Source organism: Tyto alba, unplaced genomic scaffold, assembly GCF_018691265.1.
Source record: "Tyto alba isolate M040663 unplaced genomic scaffold, T.alba_DEE_v4.0 Super-Scaffold_27, whole genome shotgun sequence".
NCBI lineage: Eukaryota > Metazoa > Chordata > Aves > Strigiformes > Tytonidae > Tyto > Tyto alba.
In genome coordinates this window covers 12,336,752-12,349,554 of record NW_024881301.1, presented here as the reverse complement: position 1 = coordinate 12,349,554, position 12,803 = coordinate 12,336,752, and the positions used below count along the sequence as shown (strand labels likewise).

Sequence of the window (12,803 nt, the reverse complement as noted above, 5' to 3'; positions counted from 1 at the left end):
GTGGCTCTTGATTAAATATAAATATAATGGATGAAATCTACTGTAATTGCTGTGTAGCTAGAAATATTTTTACAAGTATGATTCTAGGTGATTTAACACAGTAGTAGAAGAAAATTAATTCCCTTGGAGAATCCACAGTTTCCATTCCCAGGGCATGATATACAAGCGGTGTGGTACCTGCTTCTGTTGCTGCAGTAATTCTGCAGTCTGCAGCTGTGGTCCATGACCAGTGCTCTCCATGGTGGGACGCTGAGAGAAATCTGTCAGTGCAAACACAACATCCTCTTCCTCCTCCTCTCGCTCTGCATCATCCGACTTCTGCTCAGACTGAATGCCAAAGTCTGGGAGGGCCTCAGGGTGCTCAATCTAAAATGCAAAAGAAGGGATACATCCACACTCTTTTGCCATTTACCTTGGGGGACAAAATCCTACTGAAGGGCTAAAGAAAGGGACTATCTTCCCCTGAATCTCTGTGGTGGGATATATTGAATTCTATTCTGTAAGCTATGGGAAATGATCCTTGGGTGATATATGACATGTTGTATATGTGAACACAACACTATGCAGGCCTGCAAAATAGGAGATCTATGCAGCTGAGAAGATGGGTGTAATGTAGCATTATAGATATAATCCATCAGGCATTAATGAAAAACTATACAAGACACTGGTGTATTGTCTGATGGAGATGAGGAAGTATCCAAATCTAGCACTTTGTTCTCTATTATTCTCTAATGCGTTAGCAAAACATATGACTCCAATAATGACTGGAGATGGATTGATTATAAATTAATCAGTCAAAAAATCCAAACAGTGAAAAAATGAAAGCTATTTTGATATTAGAAGATGAGCTAGTTTATATAAAAGCAAATTAGTACTGCTGAAGTAAAGTAGAAGCTAATTATTTCTAAACAGTTACTCATCTCTTGTTTCTGACTCATACTACTACAGCAGATGAAGGTAAAGATGTTCATCCACCCTTTATCTAAGAATACAAAAGACTTGAGTATTCAACTTAAGCATACTCTTCCCAGACCTGGAAGGTTACCTGTACTGCCAAATGCAGCAAACACTGAAAAATGTTAGGCACGTAAGTATCAGAAATACTGAGAAAAATTACTTAGCTGCCTTAGCAAATGGTTTCAGAATTGCATGAGCCTGCAAAATAAATCTATCATTTTCAAGAATTTTGTAGAAAGTATCAGAATGGGAAACCACTTTTTTAAATTTATTTTTTATTTAGGTACGATTTCCAAAGCAAATGGTAATCCTGGATGTGCAACTTCACACAGTTTAGCAGCACCTTTCCTGTCCTGGGTTGAGTGAATGGTGGAGTTTTTTGGTGGCAGGGGAGGGGGCTATCGGGGCGGCCCCCTGTGAGAAGCTTCTCGAAGCTTCCCCAGCTCCAAGCCAGCTCCACTTCTGTTTGGGAAATTGAGCCAATCAGCTGCGCTTCTGCGATAACGTATTTAAGAAGGGACGTGGTGACGGGCAGTGGGACTTGTGAGGAGGAGTTGCTGCAGCTGCATGAACACCAAGGTCAGTGGAGGAACGGAGGAAGAAAGGAGGGGGGAGATGTGCCGGAGAAGAGACACCCCTGTATCCTGTGGGGAGACGGCAGGGCGGCCCCCCCTGCCACCCATGAAGATCTATGGTGGAGCAGACATTGATTTATGGCCTGTGGCTCCTTGTTGGTTGATCATGGTTCTGTGCCCGAAGAAGGCTGGGGTCTCATGGGAAAAGGTAGCCCCGCTGCTGTAATTCAGTGCTGGAAGGATTGCAGCATGCGGGGGAGTCCCACCCTGGAGCAACTCGGGAAGGGCTGCAGCCGTGGGAGGGAATCCAGTCGGAGGAAGTTAGTGACCCATGACGGAGCAGTGTGGGGAACGCTGCGGCCCATGGGAGGAATTCATGTTGGAGAAAGTTTGTGGAGGACTGTCTCCTGTGAGAGGGGGACCACGATGGAGCAGGAGGAACAAGTTTCGGATACTCCCCTCACTGAAGATTAAGGAAGTGGCAGCGCTGACTGCACCCCCCATTCCCTGCCCCTGTGCCACTGGGGGAGGAGGTAGAGATATCGGGAGCAGAACTGAGCCCGGGAAGAAGGGAGGGGTGGGGGGAAGGTGTTCTCAAGATGTGGCAATGCTTCTCACTGTCCTACTCTGTTATGTGTTGTTAGTGTCTGTAATAAATGTTCCTTTTTTTCTTCCCCTAACGAGTCTGCCTTTTGCTCGTGACCATAGAGGGGAATTTTCTCCCCATCCCAGTCCTATCTCGGACCCCAAGCCTGGCTCTCTGTCCCTTCTCATTGCCGGAGGGGATGGGAGAGAGAGTGGCTGCTGCATTGCAGTTGGCTGCCAACCAGGCCTAAACCACGACATTTCCTCACAGTGCATGCTGGCTGGAATTCATACCCCTGCTGAGATGTGTTAGCTTGGGGATTCCAGGTTGTTATGTACTTCTGAAATTCCTGATCTTAATTTAGTTGCTACTTGGAAAATCACCATGATGACTACTGGTGTACTGCTGCTGACGGTGATAGACGTGTGTATGGAGAAGAGGAACAAACAAGAATGATTCACTGTAGGTTCCCACAAGAAGCTGTGTAATTCTCCTGCCAACATGAAAACAGAGCTTCCCTCCATCTGTATTGCTGAAGGCTAAGGAACACACTGTGCACATGATGAGAAAAACGACAGCACTCAACCCATCTAAACAGATTTGACTCCACCATCTTGCTGTTTTTTTTTTTTCTTTCCAAAAATTAATCAGGAGTCATCTCTTTGAGATCTAATTAAATTTTCATTTACTATGAGAGAGTTTTTCAGGACCAGATGTTTCTACTAGATTTAAAGATGGGTGATCTGTAACATATCATGCAGAATATACTTTAGCACAAGCCAAGTTAAGAAAAGGCTTCATGTTTAATTTGAATTCCCTTTAAATCTATATGTAATTATAAAGTTGCTGATGCCACATCATATTTAGAGTCTACACTTAAAGAAGGGACATCCCAATACACCACTGCTTGCAACTTCACTGGGTTAATAAGGTGGGACAGTTACCTCTAATGCATCTTCCCCTTCTTCTTCCATTTGCTTGCCTTGTCGCCAATGTTTCAGCAGCCACTTCAGTTTGACATACAGGAGAAAGGTGTCCTGCTTGAAATGCCGCAGTTCTTGCTGCAGCAGACTTTTCTCTTGGCTCCAGGTCTTCTCTTCCAGTTTGTTCTGCAAAGTCAGGCTCTGCACCTCCAAGTCTTTCCTCCGTAGGGTCTGTATATGCTCCTCCTCCAGCTTTAATGGAACGACAGACACCATGTCAATGGGTTGATGTCCTGGGGTGGTCTCCAGGACTTGTATTTTGTTGGGTGAGAGAAACAGAAATCTCTAATTTTCCTCAGTAGTGAGTAGCTATTGAGTTTGGCTCAGTAAGTTCCTCAGCAGTTATGACTGTTGAGGAAATTAGAGGACAGCCAATAAGCTTTTCTTAGATAACCATATCCAAGTAACCTGCTGTGGAAGTAGATATTTATTTTAAAGATGCACAGGACCTCTGTTGCTGCTTATACATTTTATAACCCCAGTATAACATTCCCTCCTGATTGTATCCCTGCATTTTGTTCCCAGCACAACCACCACCCCACACTGCTGCACATATCACACCTGCTAAATGCATTTGCAGCCATTCCTGTAAGGTGGGACCACAGCTCCCCTTCAGACAACCTGGACTATTATCCTTGGCTCTTCTCTCCCCAGCCACAGACTATCCCCTGTGGCTACATCTCCCTCTGCTTCTGGAAGGGCAACACTTCTGAAGGAACCACATCCAGTATCTCAGATAGAACTACTGGTCCCTCACTTCTCACAGTTCACACTTGGAGGCATCTGAATGACTCACAGTAAACAGTTTCTCATTCTGATACGACTAGATCAGGGACACGTGCAGGAACTGAAGAGACAGGTTGCAACTCAGCATTCAATGTCTCAGTTTCAGTACTAGAAGCACCAAGAAAAGCACACATATAATTACACCCGTTTCAGCACAAGGCCACCTGAAACACTATCCTTTAAATATGACTTCTCCCTCAATATGTCAAAATCAAACCATGGCACAACCTGCGCCCAATAGCACTTGTACAAGTTAGTTGTACGACATCTCCTATTTTGCATGGATGAGATAGTGTTTCCACTTCAACCAAGCTGTGGTTCACATTGATCAGGAAAAGGCAGATGGAAAATGAGTACAGAGCCACTGCTTACAGACACCAGTTTCTACTGTTTTCCATCCTGTGGAACAACAGCCTCTCCCTTTGCTGACCAGCTCCATAGATGAAATCTATGAAAGCCACAGTACACTAATGACCACAATGGTTTAAACTGTAAGAACTTACCCTGCAACAAACAACAATCACACATGAATGAAGAATACTTCAGAGATTCTTCTTCAGGAGCATGGAACTCCTAGCAATTAATACTGCTAGGAAATATATGCTTGATTTTCATGGTAACATTCATATGCTTCTGACACAGGCTACTGGTCCATACTAGATGGTTTACTAAGAACTTTACTGCCCTTTAAATGATGTGCTCTGGCATAATGCAAATTTTCAGCATCTATGCTACTATGCCTTACAAAGTTCCTGATTAAATTAAATGTATTTACAGTAGTTGCTAGCTTAAATGGGTTTAAAATGCAGCTTAAAAGTAGTCTGGAACAAAAATGGCTATAATGGCCCAAAAACCATACACGCAACTCCTAATAACACTCATGGAGATTGTACACTGCTAGCAAACATCAATTTGATGTCACTAAACATTGATGAAAATGAAACAGTAAAAAAGGGACTTATTTTAAATTAAATTTTTACAGGAAGAAACAAATAGATTTTGTGTTGATGCAGGTTCTTTCACCAAATGAAGTTATGGTTAAATACAGCAAAGTTCTGAGTCATTTCCACCAGAAATCCTGGAAGATGATAAAAAAGGAACAATATCAACAGGATGGGCATAATCTGGAAAAAATGAAGAGTCCAGAAGATGCTTTTATTCTTCTATTTCTACTGGCTGTCGACATGAATAGCTAGCTTTGGGTTTAGTTCATTTTTCATTGTTTTTACAAGCTGTTTTATGATCTAAGTCCCCATGGTCACAAATTCTTGCAAGAAGACCTTGGTGGAGGTAGCTTCATAGAGTATTATGCTTTTTCAAGGGATAGCTATTGCAACAGAAAAAAAACTTTAAGAGTCAGAAATAGCTTCCAAAAAGCTTTAATGGCCAAGGTAACTAGGAAGGAAATCAATTTACTGGTTGCCTTCAGAAGCCTCCATGAGAAAGTTCTTATGGAGATCAACTAGAAATTAAAGCTACTTATGAAAAAACTATACCACTTGGACATAATGAGATTAGCTGGCACAAAGAAAAATGCTTCGCACTATGCAACAATTACGATGAATTTAGTCTATGAAGTAAATTTAAAAAGAAAACTTCAGTTAAGAGCCAAACAGCCTGCAAAAATTAGCAACAGGAGCTCTAGGAGCCAGAGATCACAAAACGATTGACTAATCTGTTCCAGCCTTCAACAGAGCAGGGGGAGCCCATGTAACAAAATATTATTTATTCACCAGTTATGAATAAGAGGGTTGGAAGCATGGGGCACTAAGGAATACAAAAAAGCCCTGATTTGTGTCTCAGTTATGAGTGTATAACAACTCCTCTGACTTCAGAGAAGTGTTGAATTTTCTTTGGGCTAGGAGGGGTCAGAATAAGGAACAGAGCCAAACTACGCTCCCAGAGATCAAACACACACTTCCCCAGCTCACAGAGAGCTGAAGGGGCTGATATAATTCCTCATGCAGTATTTCACGACTCTACCTCGAATTCCTCCACACAGGGGAGAACAAAACTTCTCTCCACCAAGCAAAGAAGTCAGATTTAAAGTGACAAAATAGGCTTGAGTTTACATTTCACCAGATTCTTCATTTACTCAGATGAGGTCAAACAGGCACTTTCATCAAGACACAAGTTCCCATGGGCCTGACAAACAAGGTCCATGCCACAGGTCATGGTCACACGTCTCTCCAAGCAGGCAGGTTTTGTATTTACCTGGATGATCCTTTCTGTAAACTTTTCTTGCTCCTCTCGGTGAAGTCTTGTCTCCTGCTCAAGCTGAGCCTGAAGCTCCTGTATCGATACATTCTGTACAGGTAAAACATGGGAATCCCTGAGCTGATCAGCAGGACAAAGGGATAGGTTTAGCAGAAAACGTGTCTCCATTGTGTAAAAAAAAAAAAAAAAAAAAAAAAGGAAAAAAGAAAAGAACTGCAGGACAGACATCTGCACAACTCACAGTTAGCAATAGTTAAAACCAAAGTACAGTGTGCAAATAAACAGCAATGCCCTAAATATGTATGGGAATTTCCTGTGTGGCTTGTTCTGAAAACTGAAGCTGGGATGCTGATATTACATGTTGGATATTCCCTTCAGGCCTCTGCTCTCGGGTTGTACTCGAGTGGCTGAGAGAGCACACCATCAGCGACATTTGCCAGATGAGCCCCTAGTTACAGGATTATACATTTGGTGGCCTCTTTCTTTATGATAATCAAAGCTGTAAAATTTTAACATCTCTGCAGAAGATGCATCTAATGCATATATATTGAACCTAATTATTTATTCATTTACAACACTTTTGATTAGGCAGTTAATGGGATAGCATTTATTAAACCAACTAAGCATATAAAGTCCATTTCTTCAGATACAGGACAGCTCTCTGCACAAGTCGACTTCATTCTGTCATTTCTACTCAAAATAATTACTCCACAAATGTCATGGTGATAAGCTGTGTGAGCCTGAGATCTGACCAAAATGCTTAAGTGTCTCCCCTTTCAGGTCCAACACTATTTTAATCTTAACACTTTCAATTTTATATTCTCATTAAGTTTGGCATCCCATCCATTTCACTTCTGAAAGTTACTTAATTCAGACATAAAGACCCAGGAAGGCAGAGACAGACCTCATTATTTATATTATGTTAACTAATCCTGTGGCAGTTATATGCCTGATCAGAACTTTCTATGCTCTTCATTTTGTGTCTCTCACAGGAGCTAAAACTGATTTGTCTGTACAAGGGTGATGCTCGGCCAGATGCCTTCCTCTTCACATGTGTGACCACAGAAAACTCTATGGCACCAAACTCCTTCTTCCCAGAGTAAAGACACATTTAAAGAAGGGATCACTTCAGGCTTCAAAGCATAATCCCCAATTTTATGCTGGCTGGTGTCCAGCATGCTCTAACCTCGGCAGCTGCAAGGACATTAACGCAGGTCATGGGACCGTTCTCGTGGGCTACGTTGCCATTTCCACTCCAGCATTAGCCCTGACGCCCATCTCCTCTCCCCAGGCACTCCTCCTGCTCCACAAGAGCAAAACCAGCTGCTGCCACTGCTCAGGCTGCAGCAGCCCTTGCTGGGACACTTTTGGTTACTCAGAAAGTACTTGTCACTGGAACAGACATTCTTCTCCTCCTCTAGGGAAAAAGAAGGTAAGGCAGATGGAAGTATCCCATAGGCAGATGGAGGTATCCCATAAACCACCCGCAGGACCATACTCTTCTGAACAATGAAAATGACCCTACATATAATTTCAGGGCCCTGCCAGTTCCTTCTTTACTTGACTCACTTACTGACTTGTGCACGTCTGTTTTGTACCTGAGGAAGAGACACTTCCATCCCTTTGAAAGGTGCACATGAAGCAACAAAGAGCACATTATCTGCCCTACTGATTTCATCTTATGCCTTAAGGTGTCTGCAGACATTTTGTATTGCATAAGGCCAAAATTAATTCTCACAAATAATATGGAAAGAACTGCTTGCAATGGGCTTTGCCAGTTTTGCACAACTGTTTGCAAATCACAGTATGGTTATGTGCAGGTATATCAGTTTAGATTTCTCATCCAATAAGGGAAAAATTACTTTTAACAGAAACTTCTGCATTCTTTTATTCTGATCTGGCTTCCTTAGGAAAATGGTGAAAAAGTACCAATGTACCTAGTTAATTCAGGTGTACTTTTAAAAAATGTGTGTTCCTTCTTTTTATGAATTCAAAATCAGTCAAAATCATGTAAAGTTGATCTGGTGAAAACAGATAAAACATGACAACGCTCTTCTGTTGGCAATAATCACTCAAAAAAAAAAAAATCTTATGTGCCTCCAGAAATGGAAACAGTATGATTCACGTAAAACTGCAGATATTTTTAATTTAAAATATATAGGAAACATAACTAATCTTAACATATCTCTCCTTACAGACATACAATTACACATTTAGATGGAAATATTGGCCGTGGGATTCCTGAAGCTGGAAGCTGAATCAGAGCAGCAAAAGTTACCAGGAAGGTGAAGTTTTCACTATTTGGTGAATTTTTCACCATTCACTTCACACTTGTGTTTTCCAGTGACCAATGATCTGCTAAAAGATCATTTCTTCTACTTTAGACTAGTATTAATTGGAATCACATAGTTATGTATATACTGACAGCACCTTATGCCTGCAAAATTAGGGCAAGAAAATCAAACTCATGCAATTTTTTCATAAACATGAAGCCCATGCAAAGCCAAGTTTCAGGAAATTTGGGTGCTGGGATTATGTGATAACTGTTGGAATTACTAGGAAGAGATTAAATACATCATAAATACAGATAGACTATTACATGCACACTAGACAGTGAAAATATTTTTTACAATTGCTATGCTTGTTTAAGGATGATAGATTTTTATAAGCAGCAAAGTAAACATGTTGAAAAGCAGTTAATGCATGAATGCAGAGGTGCACACCTTTTGCTTTTCAGTGCAACTTGAGGACTCTTCATAATTCATAATTTCATATAATGTCACTTCTACCAGAAGCATTGGGATTAGTACTGCTCAAATCAAGGGCGATAAGGCTACTTAAGCACCTAATAGATTGCTGCTAAACCTCTAGATCATAAATGAAAAAGGTGTAGAAATGTATCATGTGGTATTTGTATATGCAGTTCAGGTACCTGGCATTGTACTGATGGACAGCTATATGTTTATATGTGGATATTAAGCTCCTATCATGTAATTGGCAGGGTGTAGTCTGTGGCACAACTGTAGTTTTGTTTAGAAAAACAACACTGCTACAAAATAGACACAAAAGTTGATAACCTGTTAACTTCCATACTTTGTCTCCTTTGTTCTCATTAATGAACATGCTACGCAAGGAACGGAAAACACCCCATGTGTGACAGCCACCACACAATGTACTGACATCACGGAAAACAGACACAAACTCACTACAAGACATACAATCACACTATAACAGGAACTCCTGCATCACAGTGCCACAGAAGCAGCTGCAATTCATCTGCAGCTCAACATCAACTGACAATTTCCCACGAATCCCAATTACTGCATTTCCAGATCTACTTCCACTCCCATCCTCTTGGACAGGCAGCGTCAAGTCCTTCTGCCGAGGCCTCTTCTCTCACCTGTTGTCACTCCAGAACAAGCTAATCCATGCCAATGTCTTTACTTCAAGAGGATATTCAAAGTCATCTACACTTCGGGGGCTTCACCAGCCGCTTCCCCATTGCACTGACCCCTTTCTGACCCTCTCAGCACACTGAAAGCTTTTCAAGTTACTTTTCAGCTTGCACAATCCCACATTTCTGCCATGACTTGGTTTTGCAATATTGCCATGTACCATGAAGTGCATCTGGGTTTTATTTCGTTTTCTCCATTTTACTATAGTGAACTGCAATCTCAATTTGCCTGCAAACTTAATCAGTTTATATGCAACAACTGTGAACATTAAATTTCATGAAATCTTTCCTTTTAGCCTTTTTTCTTCCAGAAGGGATGGAGCAAAATAAGGCCTGAGGAGGCAGGGTAGAAAGATGCTCTCCAGGATTTCCAGGAAGCCAAATGATGAACATTTTATGTTGCTCACCTAACAGTATATTATAATGCTTTGATATTTGGACCTCACTTTTGACCACTCAGTCTAAAAACTGCTACTTTTCACATGTGACAGCTAACCATTGCATGCGTACAATTGACCAGACCAGATGGGAACTTCCAATGCCTTTTGTATTACTTTTTACATGCAGTACCCATCTAACTGAATTCTCCGAGGCTGTTTCTAACAGATGTATTCTTCTCACCCTTTAAAAATAAATGACATATATTCCATTTGCTAGTGTACAATAGGTAGTTGTGTGGTTATTTGTCTGTGCTTATATGGAGAGACTTTGATTTTGAGAAAACACAGGACACTTTGCTCCAAGTCTTTAAAAATCCATTTCATTGTATGGATAGTACACAAAGTCTCACCGAATTCAATTAGGACTGGGATATCCAGATTTACATCATAAAAGGCCTTTTAAGCCATTATATTGTCAACCTTTACAGAATCTTGCATAGCAAGAAAGAATACAATTCATCAAAGTAAATTATTCTTGGTGCCCTTAATCTTGGTGGGAAGGAATACTGCCAGCACCAGTTTGTCTTTCTTCTTCCCACAACTTTGAATTGGAGGGATAGTGGACACTAAGAGATACAACTTTCTATGTGGTCCTCTTTTTTTGTTGTTGTTGTTGGTGGTGGTGGTTTTTGTTTTGTTTTTTTGTTTTTTTTTTTTTCAGAAGGAAGAAAAGTCACAACGTATAAAACACTCACTGTTTCCTTTCTGGGAAAACAAAATCTTAAATCAGGGCAAGCAAAAAGAATGTGTAAATTTTCAGCACATGGCTGGGAGCTGCTGCAAAAGCTATCCAGCTGAAAAGCTCTCATGTGGAATTATGAAAATTGCACAGAAGGAGCACAGACACTCCAAAACCAGCTAAAAATAGAACATTCAAAATATAGACGGAAATTCTCCTTGTATGTCCATACAGAAGTTTTGATACAAAGCAGGTGGTAATGTGACTTACCTAACTTGCACATCACTGCATCTAGTTGGTCCACACTTAACTCAGGTATTAACTTAGAGTAATAGAGAGGTTTTATATTTTGTATGGGCATAATAAGTAGGGAAAATGGATAAACAGATTAAGAACAGCCTAGAAGAAATTACTCTTCAGTGTGAGCTCCTCCAACTTTATTACTAGATGTTGTGGAAGACTTGCTTTTTAAGACATGCTCTTGTCTTCTCTAGCCTATCTGCTTTTATTTTAATTCTCTGGTGATAACTTGTTCCGTTTAAGTGAATTCACTTCCGTGGTTCTTTGCCCATATCCTGGGAGTGTCAGAGATTTTGTGGCATTTTTCTACACAGAAAAATGTGTAATAATCTTCAAAAGCCATGTCTGAAAATAATCCAGATCTGAAATGCAAAGATGAGTGCTTCTGCCTTTGGTGATATATATATACTTACTCAGGTAAAGGCAGAACTGATACCCTCTGAAGGAACAGTCAGAGCTAGGAGATACAGCTCCATTTTAGAGCATCAGGTATCAAATACGGTAGCAAACTATATTTGGTCATTTGAAAGAGTGAAATTTTTCTTCTCCAGAATGTCTTCTTGTTTCTGAATAAACAGGAGACTGCTTAAGAAAGCTTGTGGATATCCATGGGTAAAATGGGTAAAATTCACCAGATGAAAATTATTTACCATTCTTCTCACTGGTTTCCATTTGTTGCCATAGTAATCATTTGATTTGTGCTGGGTGTTTTCTCCATGAAGCATTGTGTTACCTTTCTTAGTTCCTCTGTGTCTTTTAGTCAGGGCAATTCTCACTTGTTCACTTGCTTTTTCTTTGGATGGTAAACAATGATTTCTCCCTCCCACCATAACACAGCTCTGCTAAAATCATGAATAATGGATTGAACATCCACCCCAATGGGCTCCAGCCTCCCGCAACAGCAGCTGAACTGCTTGTTTCAGCAAGAAAGCAAAGCCCTGCTCTTAAGGCAATTTCAAGATATAATTTCCCTTGACTGTGACTCTAACCCACCTCTTTAACATGCAAATACATTCTAATAATACTGTTGCACTAACAACTGCAGTGCAAAGCCCAAACAAAGGCAGATGTTTACAGTTAGGCTACAGGGTAGTTTCAAGCCCAAGTCAGTCTGCATTTATTGTATTTAATCAAACAATTAGGCTCCCACGACGCTCATTTTTAAAAAGAGGAAGCTGCTCAGCACTGCTTGAGAAAATTTTCATTTAAAATTCAATTTGGAAAAAACAAATTTAGAAAAATGGGTTTGCTTGTTTAAAAACAAAACATTTGCCTCACTGAAATGAGGTGTGTTGTTCTCATGCTGAAAGTCCATACACCGTAAGAAGATCATCAATGAACGTTATTCACTGGCCAGTGTGTGTATTTTCACCTCATAAGTTAAAGTAGATAACAGCCTACATGTAGCCATCTCTGATGTGGGCACTGAAGGGCTTGAGTCTCTATCTGAAATTTCCGTGGTAATTAAAAAAGCCGTTTGGTATTTGAATAATATTTTTTCCTGCTCATTCATCTGGCATAAAAAATTGGTAGTTTTTTTCTAGTGCTGTGTATGAAATTAAAAAGAAAAGGCTAAAAATTCTACCATATGAAATTATTTGGAGGAATCTTCTTCTTCACTTGGGTTTGACTATTACAGATTATAAGATTTCAGTTTGTTGCCCACCCACTGAAAATTTTCAGCATAAAGCAGTGTAATATTCCTTGTTGCTTAAGTAAACCTGACTGAAAACCTTAGTCTTCAACATCTTCTCAAGTTTTGCCATTTGAACCCCGGTCTTTCTCATCTTTTGAGCACATCTGGACTTAAACTGGCTATTTTCTAC

General features: G+C 40.5%; 1 protein-coding gene across 1 annotated transcript in view; it reads right to left on the bottom strand.

Annotated features, from left to right (window-relative positions):
* Window positions 1-12,803, bottom strand: part of MTCL1 (microtubule crosslinking factor 1) — a 113,370-nt gene that overhangs the window by 30,551 nt on the left and 70,016 nt on the right. Inside the window, exons 6-8 of the mRNA XM_042797921.1 lie at window positions 6,102-6,194; window positions 3,063-3,293; window positions 178-366 (exon numbers count right to left, since the gene is read on the bottom strand). Coding sequence (XP_042653855.1) covers window positions 178-366; window positions 3,063-3,293; window positions 6,102-6,194 — 513 coding nt within the window. The remainder of the gene's footprint in view (window positions 1-177; window positions 367-3,062; window positions 3,294-6,101; window positions 6,195-12,803) is intronic.